The 18065-nt window shown below is 44.3% G+C and overlaps 2 protein-coding genes across 2 annotated transcripts; both read right to left on the bottom strand.

Moving 5' to 3' along the window:
• Positions 1–1275: 1275 nt before the first annotated feature.
• LOC109629482 (5-hydroxytryptamine receptor 1D) lies at positions 1276–4604 on the bottom strand. The gene is made up of 3 exons (XM_020087219.2): positions 4224–4604; positions 2849–3009; positions 1276–2708 (listed from the first exon to the last, which is right to left on the bottom strand). Exons 1-3 carry the CDS (start codon positions 4381–4383, stop codon positions 1401–1403), a joined length of 1629 nt encoding a protein of 542 aa, XP_019942778.1. The 5' UTR covers positions 4384–4604; the 3' UTR covers positions 1276–1400.
• Positions 4605–5247: 643 nt separating this feature from the next.
• On the bottom strand, positions 5248–17868 carry tarbp1 (TAR (HIV-1) RNA binding protein 1). Its single transcript, XM_020094527.2, has 29 exons — positions 16848–17868; positions 16671–16768; positions 16515–16584; positions 16043–16191; positions 15881–15933; positions 15700–15797; positions 15471–15606; positions 15283–15379; positions 15055–15144; positions 14813–14963; positions 14023–14289; positions 13513–13607; positions 13270–13428; positions 12961–13184; positions 12590–12821; positions 12301–12489; positions 12009–12208; positions 11873–11932; positions 11628–11748; positions 11036–11146; positions 10799–10948; positions 10619–10705; positions 10334–10527; positions 10171–10252; positions 9898–10069; positions 9618–9803; positions 8735–8859; positions 7707–7843; positions 5248–6023 (listed from the first exon to the last, which is right to left on the bottom strand). Exons 1-29 carry the CDS (start codon positions 17764–17766, stop codon positions 5843–5845), a joined length of 4833 nt encoding a protein of 1610 aa, XP_019950086.2. The 5' UTR covers positions 17767–17868; the 3' UTR covers positions 5248–5842.
• Positions 17869–18065: the final 197 nt, after the last annotated feature.

Here is an 18065-nt window from a genome sequence, read left to right on the forward strand (position 1 = left end):
GTGAAATTATTTCATTTCTAGGGAAAATAACAAAACTGTCACGCTGCAGCTCGGGGAGAGGTGTGTTGACGCTGAAAGAAAACCCCTGCTCTTTGTCGAAGGCTCGCAGCATCTGTTTTCTTTTATCGCATTTCATGAGGCGACCGAGCTCTGGTGGAAACTCTGCCTTGTTGTGAATGTATGAACATCACTCGAACCACACACGCTCGCTATCAGTTTTTCTGTGTTTTTTACAGTGCCACGTTGGACTGCTGCAGAGAGACTTTTAAACACTATCCTTCTTCTACTCATTTGACCGCGTTGCATTTTTTAAAAACAAACTCTTGACGCGTCACAGACTCTTTTTTTAATATTTTTCGCATTTGGTTGCTGACTAACTTTGGGAAACAGCTACGGACGAGCATGCACACACTGTATGAGCAGATACAGCTGACGAGTCCACTTCACTGCCTTTTCTTTGTTTTGCAATAGAGTACATTAGCACTGTTTCCCATTGTCATTCTCTATGACAATAAATAATGATATTGTATTCCTCTGGAATTATTGCTAGACATAAATGTAAACCTTTGTAAGGAATGACGATTTTTACACTGAGATGCAACATATGATTATCACATTTGAGGAAGAGATCATTATGAGCGTGAATAAATGACGGGTTTGTTAGATCTGCTGTTGGGTGTCTTCAAGTGTAATCACATGTACTATATAAAAGATTCTTTTCAATACATTCGCTTCTCCGGGTTTGTTTACCTGCTCAGTGTTGTAGTTCTTCTGTAACCACCAGAAACCTGGAAATTGAAATGATTAGTTGATTAGTTGACTGGTATATCTATGTGCTGATATTGCTGGGGTCTTGTTATAATTTGGGTCATATTTCAAGCAAAATGCCAACATTTGCTACTTTTATTTGTCTCATGTGCAAGTCAACTGAGTATTTTGGGGCTTCTGACGTGTTGATCAGACAAAATCAAACATTTAAATAATCAATACCCAGCACTGGGCAATAGGGATGAGCATTTTCTGTATTTTCTAATATTATGAAAAGACAAATTTTGTTTGTTTATCTTGGAAAAAATATAAGGGGATTATGAAATGATGAAAATATTCCATATGTTTTTTCTATTCATTTAAATGAGTTGCTAAATCTTTTCAGCACATTTCTTAAACAGGAGAACTGAAAATATAACTGACTGCAGCATTTTGTTTGTTTTAACTTCATGTAATTTCTGCACTTTGGACTTCTGATAGGCAAAACAAGCAAAATTAATAAGCCAACTTGGGTTTCAAAGTATTTTTATGGGCATTTAAAAAATAATCATTTTATGGACCAAATATGTAATCAGTAAGTTAAAAATAATAAATACATTGAAAAAGTCATAGTCTGATGTGACACTGCATCATTAACACACATCATGCTCTACTCTCACTGTTATTTGGCCATAGAGGAAGGTGGCCTGACGCTCCCTGGTCAGAGCAGAGAACGGTAGTCTGTTTCCCTCCTGTGGCCGAGCGGGAACCTGCAACCTGTCCACCCTCCTGTCACCACCAGAACCTGGAGGTGAAGAGGCGTTTTCAGTCTGACACACTTTGCATAGATGTTCCTCAGGAAAATGGTTGAGATCCGTGCTGACAGGAAGGGTGGGTTGGGAATACTTGGAGACGTCACAGGTAGAACTCTCTGTGCTGGATGGTGGACTGATGGTGGTGTTCAGAGTGCAGGGGTCGCTACTCCTGCAGTCGTCACCCTCGGCTCTGACCTCCCCTGCCTTGCCAAGCATGCTTCCCAGACGTGCTCCTATATTTTGCCTAAGTCCCTGAAGGGCCCCCTGGAAACGTTTGCTAAGCAGAGCATACAGAAGAGGATTGATGTCAGAGTTCAGCAACACCAGCCAGTATGAAAAGGTAACAGCGTAGGGTGGGACAAGGCTGGATTGGCCTGAAATTGCAGTTTCCGTGGCCTGAACGAGGGCCACACCTACGTAAGGTGTCCAGCAGAAGAAGAAAGCTGAGATGACCAGGAAGAGACGCACAACTCCGTGTTGGTTATGGTGCTGCTGGGAGTTCTCAGATGGAGGCTGGGAGGTGCTGGGAGCCAGGATGGAGACCAGACGTCTAGTTACAGAGTTACTCTGCTCTGTAGCAGAATTAGGAAGAGCAGGGCTGATATTACTTTCGTCTTCTCTAATGACATCAGGCACAAACTGGCCACTTACATGATAGATCAGTGAAGAGGAGCTGTGGAGTGTCCCACGCTGTTGCAGCTGAGGTGAATCACCAGGAGCGAAGGCGGGGGTCTGATTCCTGCTTCGCTGGACAGCTTCCTCTAAGGTATGAATCCTCCTTGCGTGGCTGCGTGCCACCTTGACAATGTTCATGTAGCAGAAGAGGATGACCACTGCAGGTACGAGGTAGGAGAGGGCGACCATCAAAGCTGTGTAGCTAGGACTGCTGGCCCAGTTGACGGCACAGCTGTACATGGGGACCACGTAACTGACAGAGCTCCAGCCCAGCAAGGGAGGGCAACTGGTAGCCAGAGCCTGCAGCCAGATCCACAGCACCACAGCGCTGGTCCTCCACAGGGTGCAGCGGGAGCTGTAGCGCAGACAGTCTATGATGGAGTGGTAGCGGTCGAGAGCAATGGCAGCTAGTGTCAGGACAGAGGCTGTGCAATACACAGAGGAGGTGTAACCCACGTACAAACAGAGGTGCTGTCAGACAGGAGAGACACAACGTCAACATGTGCACACTCAGGGATCAAATGAAAACAGGTTATATAACATGAGAGGTCAGATTTAGGTCATGTCAGACACTGATGCAGTTTATATGACATTTAACAGAGGTGACGTACAGAGAAATCCACCCATCCATGGTTCATGATGGACAGAGCGACAAAAGGCATGACTCCGATGCCCACCAGGAGGTCGCTGATGGCCAGGTTCATGATCAGCACTGACGCCACCGAGTGGAAAGTCTTGGTTGCAGCCACAATCGCAATGACAAGAATATTACCTATGCATAAACACAAACACAGAGGTCAGAAAGGTCGGACTCTGCACCATATTTCCCATCTGTAAAACAGCAGTAGAGACAATATCTACTGAACCTGTGACTTCACAACTGAATTCAGAAAGGTTTTATGTAGATTTAGAGGAAACAAGTGTTAAAAACTTGATTATGATACCGCAAAGTATTGCATAATACTGACCTCATGACTCTAACTGAGAATCCCAAGCACCTTTTGTTCAGACAAATCAGACAAGATGTATAGAGTCCAAGTTACAATGTGGTTAACTATGGATTTATTTGTTCAAGTATTAAAATTTTATATTTCTGCCACCCCCAAAATACAATATAGATGAATGAGATCTCCTGAAGAGGATTTAAAAGCCATGCATATAAACCAGGCTCACATAAGGTATCGACCCAAGAGCCGAAGCTCAGTGACAGGTTCCGGATGTGTGTCATCCGGGACCTGCCAGATGTCAATACACTTGTGTATTGACATGTGTGAGTAATAGTTTTCTATACAGACCTGCAAGCACAAGTATTTATTCCTGTTTAGTGAGAGCGTGGCCTTGAGACTAAGACCTTGTGGAGGTCAAAGGGGTGTAAGAGTTTGACAAATGCCAGATAACGGTTCCTGACTGATAATGACTTCAGCAGAGATACAGATGAAAAATATATTTTTAAAGTATCTCTGTCAGGTCAAGAAACAAATGATGAAAACCAAATAAAATGCATTTATGGACTTAAGACGTCTAATATCTCCTTTAATTGAATAAAAGTTTGACACTTCAATGCTTGTCTGCACTTTCAAATACATGTAAAACTGATTATGCAAATTCATCTGTACTGTACTCTGTATTCATGATCAGCTGATGGTCACACCTGAGCAACAACCAGGTATCATGAGGTTTTAAATTCAACCCAAACGCAGCAGTTTTTTTTTATCCTTTAACTGAAATTCTGTATCTCACCTCCACTTTATTTATGATCTGCATATACATGCCAGGCCATACAAAATAAAATACATTTACATAATTGTTAACCGTCAGGCCACATATAGCGTTGTTGGAAAAGATAACCAAAGACAAATACATATTCCATTACAGGAAGATCTATCTTAACTTCAGGTCTGAGAGTCAGATCATTTTCAAATATTTCAGATTTAAAATGCAATGGAAAATCTATAGGCCTATAAAAGTGATCAGAGGATCGTGTACCTGTCACTGCGCCCAAACACATCAGCACCATGAGGATCTCCAGCAGCAGCTGAGTCCGCCCGGACGCCACCAGTCCTGCAGCCCCGCTCCGGCTCCCGTTCACCGCCGCTGCCTGCAGAGTAGAGCGGGGCTCGGACCAGGAGCCACCCAGCTCCTCCATGTCCCACTCACATCTACCGTCCTCCCATGAGCCACGGACAAGCGCGACTCCACGGAAAAAAAACGAGTGAATGGAGTGCGTGCTCTCCAGGTGAGTCTGGGAGGGTATGTGTATGACTAGTGTTCCCTGAGGGAGGTGCACGAGGTATTTAGGATTGAGTTCTCGCGAGAGCAACCTGAAGAATATTTTGTCGACACTCCTGTTGGTGATCGCCCATTTTAAGTCTTTGGTTTCCTGGAAGTAAATGTCGGATTCGTTTTCTCCACTGACGTTTCACAAAATGCTTATAAAAAGTTTTAAGTATGGAACCGGCTTCGAGATGAATCATGACCATAAAACATTTGATCTGGAGCAAAAATCATTGGAAAACAATTATGTGTAAATAATTATCTTAAAGCTACGGTGTGTAAGATTTAAGTGAAAGGGATCTATAAATTTAATATAAAATAATCCAAGCCCTTTATATTTAGATATATCATATATATCGTGAGCGGATCCTCTCTATGGAGGCCGCCATTTTTTTTTTTTTACTGTAGTCCAAACTGGAAAAACTACCCATAAGTTAAAGCAAATGATCCCTTTCCAACACTGCCTGTTCGTTTCTCCTTGAATTTAACCTTGTTGTTAAAATAGCATAGACATGTATAGTTGTTTGTTTATGTATGTGTATAGCATTTCATATAGTGTATAGAATAGTGACCGAGTGTAGTACTGCTGAACGATTCAATCATAGCCAACATGACTTTCGCAGTAGTGGTTAACATTGCCGTGGTAACAGTGAGCTCCGCCAATTAGAGACGTCCTTGACTTTGACCATAGCAATCTAATCAGTTCATCTTTGAGTCCAAATAAATAATAAAAAAAAAAATTATCAGTTTATATTTATTCAACTGTATAAAAGAAAGACCATTTGCAATTTAAAACCACAAACTGCAATAAAAACAATGATAGTGAGATGAAAAGTATTAAATCGTACTAAAAATACAGTATTAATATATAATGTGTGATACTTTGCTGGATAAGTACATCATGAACCAGTCCTGGTGGTCTGAGGTGAATAATAAGTGCTCTCATAAACAAGTAACTTCCTCATCAAAGTAGGAGATTTCCATTTATGCTGCTGATAGAGACACAAAGACCGGCTGCATTAATATGACAGCAGGCCCAGTGGAATAGTTCACTGTAATAACCAGAAGTGATGACTCTCATTAAGGCACAAGCACAGTACTGATGACTGTTGACCACATTAAAACCTGAGAGACCCCTGATCAGATAGAATCAGAAAATTCCCTACGGTCCTGACATTAATCGTATGTAGCATCTTCACGTCCCCGAGCTGATGTGGACATTTTCATTTACAGTCTTCTTACGCTCTCTACCACAGACGATCCATACTGTCAACATCTGGAGGTCAGATGTCACGTCATACGTCCACAGGGCTGCACCGCTGGTTTCTTCTTCAGCTGCGTTTGGCGTCGACTTCAGCTGAACCAGAGGCGAGATGCTGCCGTGTGTATTCCCAAATGAGCAGGGCCGCGCTTACGTGCACGTTAAGGGAGCGGATGACCCCTTGTTGGGGGATCTCCACACAAACGTCCAACATCTGGAGCAAGTTGGCAGGAATACCTTCTCGTTCATTGCTAAAATAAGAGAGAGAGAATATATGTGTCAACTAGACATTAACGGCTAGTTTAACATTTTGGGAAATATTCTTAGAGAGTTTGATACCACTGTCAGATGTATTGACCTGGTCGAGACCCCTGCCAGGTGACAGCCCATGACGAAGGGCAACAGGGCTTTTAATATTAAGTCTCCACACTATGCAACCCTGCTCATGTGGTAGTAGATCTCATGGGGACCAAAGCTCAGTCCGAATGAGGTAAAATGTGATTTCTGAGATCCTGGTTAAGGTAAGAGGTGTGACTTGTTAAGGCTGAGGTTAGGGACATGCTTTTGGTTTGGCTGTAGTGTTCGGTTTAATATGGTGTTCCTGACTTTAGTTTTTCATCACTACCTTCTTCTAAAGCCCTTCTTACAACTTTTCTTTTTGTGAAAGCTTTTGGAAATTGTTGACATCTGGTTTATTCATACAGAAAAGTACTGTTTATCTGAGATTATGTATGTACACTACTAATGCTCTTTTGTATTATTCTCATTTTATATGACTTGTCTGGTTTTATTTCTTTTTTTATAAAACATGTTGTGACATTGTTAAGGAAAGTGCTATACAAATAATTACTATAATACTAATAATTCATAAAGTACTATTATTATAATTATTATTATACTCACACTGACTGCCCAATAAGTACTAGGGCATGACTATTGCTGTATCAATTTAACCCTGGTTGTCTATTTTGCAGTAAAAACATGTATTATGGGATGTTTTTAATGTTAGCTTTCATTTGACTTAATGATTCTACCCATTTGATTTAATTTAAGAGCCCTTGTCGCTAATAGCAAAGTTAGTCCTTCATTTTCTCATGATGACTCACGAGTTATTCAAACTGTAATCAACTGAGCATATACTGAGCTCAGGCAGTATGGGCCATGCAAAGCAAACATAAAGAGGTAACGAGTTTTGGCATTCAGTGAGTCCACAGAGGGCGCCGCGCAGCGAGGAAGCATGATTTGATGAGCTACATTTATCTTGAGTGCAACTGGCTGAGATAATAGCCACCTGATGAGTGATTAGAGGCAGGGCAGTGCTGCGTGCACACAGCTGTGAAAGCCCTCAACATTCAGTTCACACATGGGGTGTTTGAGTTAACAGTGCTGCTCATGCCTTTGTGACTTCACAAGTTAAAACAAAACAAGACACCTACACAGATGCAATAAATAGGATCCCTCTCTTTGTATCAGGCCATCTGTACAACTGCTAAACACATTTAATGAGGAGTGAATCATGCAGCCACTGTTGCATTTCTAAAAATGACTACATGACTTGTCTGTGTCACGCTGACCACAGGGTAGCGTCATGAACTATTCAAGATAAAAGGTTCAGGGTTTTTTTCAGCGGCAGTCATCACCCTGCTTGTATTGGTTCGTGTAATTCATTTCCATCTGCTCTTGTCCTCAGGGAGAGCCAATTACAGCCCAGCATGCCCCGACAGGTACAGCGTGGGGAGGAGAGGTTCAGATGCCGCAGGGGAAACGCTTCAAATCAGTGAATTAAATGTCTAGTCAGCTCAAACCTTCATCTGTGTGAGAGTCACAAGGGCATGGGAAAACAGAGGCCTGCATGCATTTATGCACTAATGGTTGGTGGAAAAGGAATTTTTATGGTTTCACTAAGAGTAAGCCTGTAGATGTAGAAGTCATACCCGAGAAGTAAAAGAGTCTTCTCAGGGAACTGATAGTCCTGCAGACTCTGACTGTTGGCGGTCTGCTCCACTCCAACAATACAGTATCCTTCACTCTTCTTCAGCTGCAGGAAGTCAGTCAGCTCCAAGGGCTTCACCTGATGGACGGATGCAGGTTATGATTTTATAATTCAGACGTTAAAGGTGAGAGGAAAGAGTCAATATACATTTAAAAGAATTGGACAGTACAAACGGTAAAGCACTTTCATGAAGTAAACCATAGGCTGTCTATAAAGATGGACGACGCATCACCACTTCCTCCCACTATCCAGAAATGAAGCCAAAATAACATGAATACAAACGCTGAGTATTTGCAGTCAGAGTCTATGCAGGAGCAGTCGGGGTATGGAGCTGCTGTATCGAGGTTCCACTGACACATGTGCTACACACATGGTGGATGTGTCAGCTGTCAATCAGGATGTTTCACCCCATTTTTGTAGCATCATAATTAATCAAAACCAATTAGAAAATGTAACACTTGAACATATATCAGGGTGATCAGTACCACCTAAAATGACTGTACTTTGACTTTTAATGTCCCAGCCACTAACATAGAGGAGGCAGGGTTTATGACCTATACTGCAGCCAGAGAATACAACCAAAGAGGATGCTCATAAACATGCATCTGTTTAAGCCTAAATAAATGAAGCTAGAAATTCACCACCAAGGTACAATTAAGAGTCCATTTTGTTCTTGAAACTGTAGCACAATTTCTAAAAATTATTTTCTTGTAAGTGCAAGAAAGACGTTAATAGTTCTCGTGACAGTTTTCTTGGTGGCTGCAGAACAGAGTGCCATTAAGAGAACTACAGTGTCAGTATCCAGCTGTTCTGGCTTGATGTTAATCTTGACTGAGACAATTTTAACCCTGAGCTAACCACGTCAAATCACACACTTCTCAGGTCCGAACCCCACTGGGAGAAGAAGTTACATAAAGACTAAGTGGACAATCACTGGGGTGAAATGCCACAACACTTTATGCAATTTACCTCTAACAGGGGAAGCCAGAGCTCAGACGAGACGCTCAGGGCCTGGAAGTGCTTGTCACCAACGTGGCGGAGGGTGTCCAGAACCAGAGCACTGGCCCCGAATATCTCACAGGTCCTGCACAGACCTAGAACAGATGAAGAGAAATGTGTGATCTTAGTTAGGATGGTTTGTCTACTATCTCTCAGGGGTTAATGAGACCATTTTAGACCCGAGTCATCCGTGGCAACGATGACTCAACATTAAATAGATGCTGGTCTATCAGCATGGGCACAGACAGATATAAAAAGCTGCACCTGAATGAAAGTAAAACATTATGAGAACATCCACGCCAATGTTCTTGCTTGCATCATGCCGTATCAATATTGGTTTTGAAAATGGGTTTTTCCTCTGTAAACAAATTTTAATTGATTCAGCTTCTTATCGTCTGATACAAAAAACACTGGAGTACATTTGCAGAGCTGATGTGAGCTGGACATTTCCTGCCTAAAGTCTTGATTTGGTTTTTAATAGATGCTGTATCTTTTACCAGGTCTACATCGTGAAAAAATCAAATTAACTGTATTTCCTGATTAAATATATGATAAAAAGTTGAGTGTAAAGCCCCTTTTCCGCTGTTCAAAAAAACATAGTAGCACCCACTAACATCTGGCTTTTGTCTACATTGGGAATGGATACAATCGGCATTAAAACAAGAGTTTTAATCAGGTGAACGTATTAATTTCATGACGTCGAACATGATGCACCAAGGGGAAAAAATCAAAAAATCTCTTCTGGCAATGGAAATAAAGTAAATTGCTCTTTTGTGGTGTTAAAACAACCCATTTATTCAAGCTAACTTTGGTGCTATAGATGTATTAGGTGACGTGTTGTGCTGCTCCTGACCTCCTAAATTGGTGGGTTTGTCTATGAGCGAGGCCACCACCAGCAGGGCGCCGTGCAGTTTGCCCAGTCGAGCGGCCCTCTGCGGGGGAACCAACTGAAGTTCTGGCTCCTGCTCCTGGATCCCCAACCTCCAGGGAGTGATCTTCTTCTGCACCTCGGCCCAGCGTTCCTCCTTATCCTGCTCAGCTGGGTGACACAACACCATGATCCCCTCAATTTTCCCCTTTCATTGTATGATACAAACATGCAGTTATGCTGCTTGTGACTGGTGCTACTGTACTTTTGTCCTGCTGGATCCAGTCTCCAGGCTGGAACTGGCTCAGGTCCGGAGCAGGATTTCTCACAGGGAAAGATGGATGGTCAGAGAAACACGTCAGTTTCTCAAACTTCCACGCTGGAATCCACTCATCGTCTGCCAACTCCGACAGACTGGGAAAGGTGCAGAATATGGTCTGGGAGAGCAAAGTACAAAAATGTTACTCTGTATGGTGTTACGTCAGAAATGAGAACATCTAATTAGTTGCCAGACTTTTCATATTTTGCAAAAATAAACCTCAACACTGTAATCTCTGATAGGGTGAAAGGCACCAAAGAAGAAGTGCTCCTGAATCCTTATCCAGTTTTTGTTGGCATTTCTGGAGGGAGAGAAAGAAAATCAATAAATTAGAATACTACAGTCAGCTTTTTTTAGAATATAGAACCTGGCATGTGCTCACCCAGTGGTTTGCATGGCCTCAGCCTGGTTCAAACAGGTCTTGATCACATCGGACAAGCCCCCCAATCCATCTGCCCCTTCCTCTGCCAAGCTCCACACCCTCTTCAGGGCCAGTAAGGCATACAGGCGCACACTGAAGTTATGGTTGAAACACCACTGCAGGATGATGTTCAACGCTTTACGCAACTGCGCTGCCTAAAAACACAAAGATGGAGAGATCTGATGGAGAGGTGGAGAAGAAGAATAATGGTGTTTGAATGGTGAAAAACAAACTCATAGGGTTTACCTTGTCCTTAAGATTAGGAATGATGATGTTGAAATGGACCAGGACTGATAGGAAGGTGCAGATGCTTGTCTTGGTCTTTTCGTGATCCTGTAAAGAAAACACAGTCATTGTTAAATCTTTTAATGTCTCACTCATAATATGGTATTTTCTGGTGCACCGGTGTCCAGAGTGGGTTCTCACCGTGTTGAAACAGGCCCAAAATCTGTCCATGTGTTGTGGATGGTGAGTGAGGATTAGAATCATCATCCATTCGATCAGGTACTTGACTGAAGCTTGGTTACTGCAGAATCCAGCTTCAAACACACGGTTCAGCAAAGTGGAGACAAACTCCTACACACACACACACACACACACTCACAGTTACTTACTGATGCTCTACTTCCTGTGAGATTCTTAGTTTGAGTGTAATCATCTTACCTCTCTGAGTTTGGGCAGTAACAGCAGCAGTGTTTGCCACACTCTGTTTTTGACGCGATGCTGCAGGGAGTTGCTATAGTAACGCACTTTTGACTTTGATATGTCGTTATCCTGACGGGATGAAGTGGAGACGGAAACTGGTTTAAAATGTTAGCTGCAACTGATGCTAAACTTATCATCATCATAATGAAAAATGCCACATATACCACATATATCACAACACACAATTCACAATATCTAATAACTGTGTTCACACATCAAAGACAAACTACTTCTCGTTTGTCTGATGTTTTATTTCCTTGTTTAAGATAAGAACGAGAATATTCGATTTTTTTTATATTTCAATATTAATTGTCATGACCAAAAATGTAAAGATCAAGATGGGACACAGGTCCTTAAAACAAATCTGAAGTTTCAGTGAGATTGTGTTAATGTGATCATACTGGCGTGTTTGACATAGAATCGGAAAGTTTTCTTTAAAGATTTATGTAGAACAAAACTACACAATTTCATATGTGATTGTGAATACATTTTCCTGATAATATTTTTGGACACTGGTATTTTGGCACTCATTCTCAGAGGAATCCCCTACCTTATTCAACAAAGCCATCACTAGATCCTCCATCACTCTTTCATGCTGCGGGTTTGAGGGATCCAGGCGGCTGAGGAACGCCAATACACTTGTGCGAGGGAACTGATCATCCCTGTTATCACTGGAAATTAAAGCAGGAGTCCGAACTGTGAAAACATCTGTACAGCAGCAGAGACCTCTAGTGGCAGTCCTTTAAATTACAGCCAGAAAGAAACAAGCCTTCCCAAATTGAGACGTCAGCTCACCTTGTAACTACGACACCTTCACCAAGCTTCTCCACGTATGTTTGGACATCTTGGACAAGTCTTTGATAGAAATAAAACTGTTAAAAAGATGCCCACAGACAAAACAACAAATCGGAGAAATGCTGTCAGAAGTTACCGTTGGTCTCTCCTGAACACTGGTCCATACACACAGGCCTCAGTGAGCATGCCCATGTGGCTGAAAACGCTACAAAACGCTTTGTCATCCTGGTCGTCGCCGCCTCGGCCTGTGGGCAGCCACGTCTGACAGCAGTGTTGAAGCAGGACTCCGAACACTCCACTTTTTGACTGAGACAGCTCGATCAGCTCAGTGGAAATCTAAATCAATCGCACATAAACACATTTGTATACAAATGGAAAATGTATGTAAGCACATTACTGGGCTTATTCATTTCCAGGTCTTGATTTACCTGTTTCAACGTGGCCACAAGTGTCAGAGCCTGAGTGTGTGACAGCACGAGCACATTCTGGTGGAAAGCCAATGAGATGAAGCCTTTCAGGGCCGGCCAGAAGTCATGGGCATTCGTGCTCAGTCCCTGCACCAGCTCCCAGCAAAGAGTCACAGCCTCCACACACAGCGCCTCCTCATCCATCAGTAACTGGGATCAAAACATCACAGTTCATCAGATATCACCTTTCCTCCTCCTACAACACCTCATTTTAATTCCTTAAATTCCCCCGAAATCAACAGAGACTCACTCGTGGCAGCACCGTCTCCATAAAGGCGAACACAGGCAGCACCAGGTCGCTGGGCAGCAGTGCCAGGGCCTCTACGCTGCAGCTCAGAGCGGCTTTGAGAGTGTCTGGTGCTCTGGAATTGTTGGGATTCTCAACAGCCTTAATCAGGAAGCTCAAACAAATCCACTGGTCCCGCATGAAGTTGGCAGCGACACGTCCCCAATCCTGCAGCAGACCCTGCACACCTAGATCACTACCAGAGAAGAAACATTATTCCTTATCATCAAAGCATGGTTCTTCATGACAGTGTCTTTTTATTCTGGATATTGTGTTTCAGCCAAACTTGGACACTTCTAATGACTGTCATATTGTTAGAAAAGTTTTCCACAAACCAGTCTCCTGTGTGTGGTTTCAGCAGGCGTTTATTGAAGTTTCCCAGAGATAAAGGACTTAGCGAGGTAGATGAAGGTGAACTGTAGAAGAAGTCGTTCAGAGCTTCCAGAGCAGAAATGGCCTCTGATCTCCTGTCGATAACTTTCTGCTCCACAAGCTCACAAACTGTGGCCAGGGACGCCATAGCAACTGCCTTGGCCACCTGGTGTTGCACCGACGGGATCTGTCGGTGGAAAAAAACATAATTAAGCAATCACCAATGATCAAAAGGATGTATGAAGACCCTGGCTGATGGCTGGGGTTTGAACCTGCGGACTTGGTTCTTGCAGGACCCTGAGGCTGTGCTTAATGAGTTTAGGGAAATCACTCTGCTGGACTTTATGATGGTGCTGCGGAGCAGAATCTGACATGACCACCAGCTGCCTCAGAACCCTCAGATACAGCTCTGCCCGCTCCACATCAAAGAGCTGTTATAAAATAAGAGCACATGTAAGAGCTGAAGGCCTCGATGCTAATTAGAGCGATGGTGACTTGCTCGACTTGCTGTTTACCTCCTGCAGCTCCCCACACAGCCGCCTCAAGATAAACTCCTGGATTGGATCTGCAAGTTTAAAAATGAGCTTCTCCATGGCAATGCTCACGCTATCTGTGAAAAGCAGAGTGACAAGAGGTGAATGTTACTCACTCCAGAGAGGCTCCTTAGAAATTAACAGAAAATCTCAGTCCAATTAAAGTGAGAGTAAGAATCCCTGAATGTGGTTCTTTCTTCGGATAGACACCGTTTATTGGATCATGTTTTCAAAGTGGAGATAATTATGAAAATGTGGTGCTGAAGTGTAAATAGTATTTTGTTATTTGCGAAACATACTAAAGTTTAATTTAGAGATGCTGCACATTCAGGCAGCCAAAAATTATGACTTTATTATTTATTTTTTTACTTTATTATTAGGAGTTTTTTCTGTGGCCCTAACACTCTATCGTACACCTCGGCTTAACCTACTGCATATTTATGAGGGTGGACTTGACAAGTAAGGAAATAAATCAGTGTAATTGTTACAAACCTTGTTGTCCTTCGACACTCGGACAACTTGGTGTTTGTTCAAGCTGCAGCAGTCGCAGCACAAGCTGCAGGCTCTTGTCACTCTTGCGCAGAGGAAGGTAAATATTGGTGCTGACTCTGCTCAGGGTGTCCAGCAGAGGAGAGAGTAATGACTCCAGACTGTTACTGAGCTCTGTGCCTGGCTGACTCTTCTCCATGTCCACACACAGAAGAACGGCCCTGGCCAACTTATCCGCCTCTTTAGAGTCAGGTAATGTCTCGCTCTGACCTGCGGAGCAAGACAACTGACTTTACTTGATGGTGAAAAGTGTAATCATCAGATCTAAACAAACGGGAGAATCCAGGAACATTTCATCATTCTCTAACATTGTGAGCTAGGTTGTGTTTTTTTTTTACATGTTCACCTCTTCCAGTGAAAAATTCATGGATCTTGCAGTTAATCTGGCAAATTTAGGGAACTGATTTCTATGAGTGTGTGCAATTTGGTGTGGCTTGATTAAATTGAAAGGACTGTTGGCAAGACGGCGAGGTGAGAGAGCGCCTCAGTTGTTGGTGCGCTCGAGACGTCAAACATGATGCACCAGGGGGAAAACACAAAAAGGCAAACTCCTCTATTGGCAATTGAAAGGGCGATTAATCCACATTTAAAAAACCTGCATGTAACCGCTAACTTGATGTAAAAGAGGTAAATGAGTGTGCACTAATTAGTTTCACTAGATTGAATTTAAAGACACTGGTGGAGGGATGCACTAAACTGAGTGCCATTCAATACTGCTTCCTTTTAGACTCACCTGTGCTGGCTGGAACTCGGAGATAGGCCTGCATCTCGCCTTCAACGTAGCTTCTGACAGTTTCTTTCTTTGAGGCAGCACCAGTGGAATCACCATCATCCACAGTCCTGGGCTTGAAACTGCCCTCATTGTTCGACAGCCACGCGCACACCTGCAATGGTGTCACAGACAACAGTGTTGCAAAAGAGTCAACTGTAAAATATGCATGTGAAATTAGAAGTTGAGTGTCTGATGCACTGTACCTGACTCCAGATCTGCGTCCCTCTACACAGTGACTCGTCTGCACGGAAATGCATCAGGAAACTAAAGAAATCATCTAAGCTCACTGCACTCTGGAAAAAAATTCAATATTAGAACTTCCTACATTTAGAGCTTCAGATGTATGAAAATAAAGAGCTTTGATCAAATTAAATTAAAACATTGAATTTTAAGGTTTTCTATATTTTACAAATACACTGTTTGTGTCTTACCACGTCTATGAGAGAGAGGGCGCTGTTCAGCAGGAAGCACTGGGCTGCTCCTCTTAATAAAACTTGATGTGTGATCATGGTGCAGCACAGCACCTCCCTGTAACAAACCAGAGACAAGATGAACACCTACATCCAGAGGAACCCGCTGGGAGCTATTCTGACTGAGTGTAACTGTGATGATGGGGAACCTCAGGGCTGCGAGTCCGTCGATCCCCAGCAGGGGACTCGGAGGGAGCTTGGATAGAGCTTGGGAGAGGAAGAGGAGGGGCACCGAGCACCAGTGCTTGGAGCCCAGCTGCTGAATCAGCTGCAGCAACACACAACCTGTCAAAGAAAACACAACAGTCAGAGGTAGAAAGGGTTTTAGGCAACGAGAATTGAGTCAGAGCTTTCTCTGTGGCTTCTGTTTTCCTGTACCTCTGTTCTCTGGTGGGAGGCTACTGAAGAAGGTGGTCATGAAGACTTGGAGCTTAGTCCCCAGCTCAGGACAGTCTCCTACACTCTGCCCAACTGACCTGAATGCCGACAGACGGTGGATTTGATGAAGACTTAAAACACTTAAAAACACACCACTAACTGCATTGATTTAAAACCTCACCTGTGGAAGAGCGACGTTTCCGACAGAACATCCATCAAAGGCCCAACGATAAACTGAGAAGCAAAGCAAAAGAAGAGAAAAACGGTAATGAACAAATGTATCTCATTGAAAGTGCACGAATAAGCCTCAGTCACGCTGGATAAACAGGTTCTGGGCCTGTACCTGAGAAAAGGCCAAAGCGAAGGCCGGCTGTCGGAGGACCTGCAGCTCGAGCAGGTGACACACTCCCTCTCTCATCAAGGATTTATTCTCACTGTGGAACATCCGCTGGTAAACACACAGCAGCCAGGACGGGTGGAAGAGGCCTTGACCTGAAGCCACAGCACAGACAGAGGACTGACAAAGAGAACAGACACAAAGCACCACGCTGGAACTTCATATTATCTTCAGCTGAATTATTATTTGAATCCACTTTTTATTACTGTTTGAATGTTGACGTTGTAATACAGCTCTAAGAATCAGTTGCCATTCTTCATTTCTGCTCCCTCAGAGCTTTTAATGGAGGAATTGTGTCTTTGCAAAACTTTTTTTGGTTCCATCCTGTCATCAGCAGCAACAGTAGTGACATTTATAAGATCTAAGAGTGGCCCAACAGTGTAATTTGACATTAAATGACCCCCAACTCTAATCTTACCTTGACTATCATTCACTGTTGTTTGGATCAATGTGTCTATTCTGTTCAGAACAGGCCGGACGACATGGACCTGCACAGGAAAAAGAGAGCAGCAGTATTACAAAAGTGGCACCACCATGTCCTCTATCTGTTTTGGTGATTCAACCGATCCTCTACCTGGTTCTCCTCCAGGGTCTCCATCACCAGAGCGTAGTCCTCCCAGAACTCCTTGAGCAGCCCGCTCATGCTGGGGGCCCATTTGAACAAGACCTCACCTGCAGCAGTATGAAGAACAGTGAGAAAACACACCAGATAAGGGTAAATGAAAGTTGGTGTTGTATCAAATCATTTTACCTTCCGCTGACGGAGAGAGGGGGCAGTCCAGCTGCTGCTGCTCTGACAGGGCCACACACCTCTTCAGCAGGTACAAGGCCCTCTTGCGGGACACGCTGTCCCGGTGCGTCAGCCCGTCCTGAACCATCCTCCAGAACTGGACGCGCAGACGAGGGTCGGCCTCAGCGGAGGAGGAGTCCAGGCTGTGGGGGTCCAGCAGGTGGTCTGACACGGCCGTCACACACAGCAGGGCCCGCTCTGTGACCACTGGTGTGCGGTCACCGCGGTGCCAGCAGCTCAGGTCGTCCAGGATCCACTGGAGGACGCGCTTTGACCTCGCACCGCCGCAGCAGCTCAGCAGCGTCAGGAGCAGCCGGACCGTGACTCTGCAGAGCTGCGCGTCGGGGAGCGTTCTGACGCAGGACACGGCCGCGGACACGATGGCGAGTGTGAGCTGCTCATCCGCTGACAGAGCTAGTATGAGGGCCGTCATGACTTCACCGGACACCTCCACACTGAACCGCCCCGGCTCCTCCTCTGACCGCTGCAGACACGGCAACACGGACCGCGCCACCCGTCCCGGTACAGCCTCGTCACACAGCGGGACGCAGGCGCTCAGAAGCCGGCAGGCAGCGGCCGTGCTCTCCCTGCTGCCCCGCGCGGCTTCACCGGCTTCTTGTGCGGATATTCTGCCGAGGAGAGGCAGACACTGCGTCCAGATAACAGACTCTATTTTACCCCGAATCTGTCGCCTCTTCTCGGCTGTAAACGGAGACGAGTCCGAGTCCTCCAGGAGTGGACCGAGACCTGAGATGACAGCCGTCAGCGCCTCCACGCGATCCGGCCCCGGCCACGACTCGCTCGGCCAGGACAAGGAGTCGAAGAGGCGGTCATAGTCTGGAGAGCTGGAGAGAACCGCGTCTATCAACACTGAAGACATGACAGGGAGCTGCTACAGTCAGGACACAGCTACAGAGAACCGGCTTCACACACAGCGGCCATGGGCAACACGTTTTACTCAGGAATGTAAACTTCCGCCTACGTCACAACAAACTCTCGCGAGAGTTTGGGAATGATAGATCCGTAGACGATAGATGAGTGATTTATAGATAGAAACATAGATAGACAGATGGATGGACATATAGATGGGTGGGTGGATAGATAGATAGATGAAGGGATAGATCGATAGATGGATAGAGAGGCTGAGAGATAGATCACAAGAACAGACCAACCTGAAGA

This window comes from Paralichthys olivaceus, chromosome 14 (genome assembly GCF_024713975.1).
Source record: "Paralichthys olivaceus isolate ysfri-2021 chromosome 14, ASM2471397v2, whole genome shotgun sequence".
Classification (NCBI taxonomy): Eukaryota; Metazoa; Chordata; class Actinopteri; order Pleuronectiformes; family Paralichthyidae; genus Paralichthys; species Paralichthys olivaceus.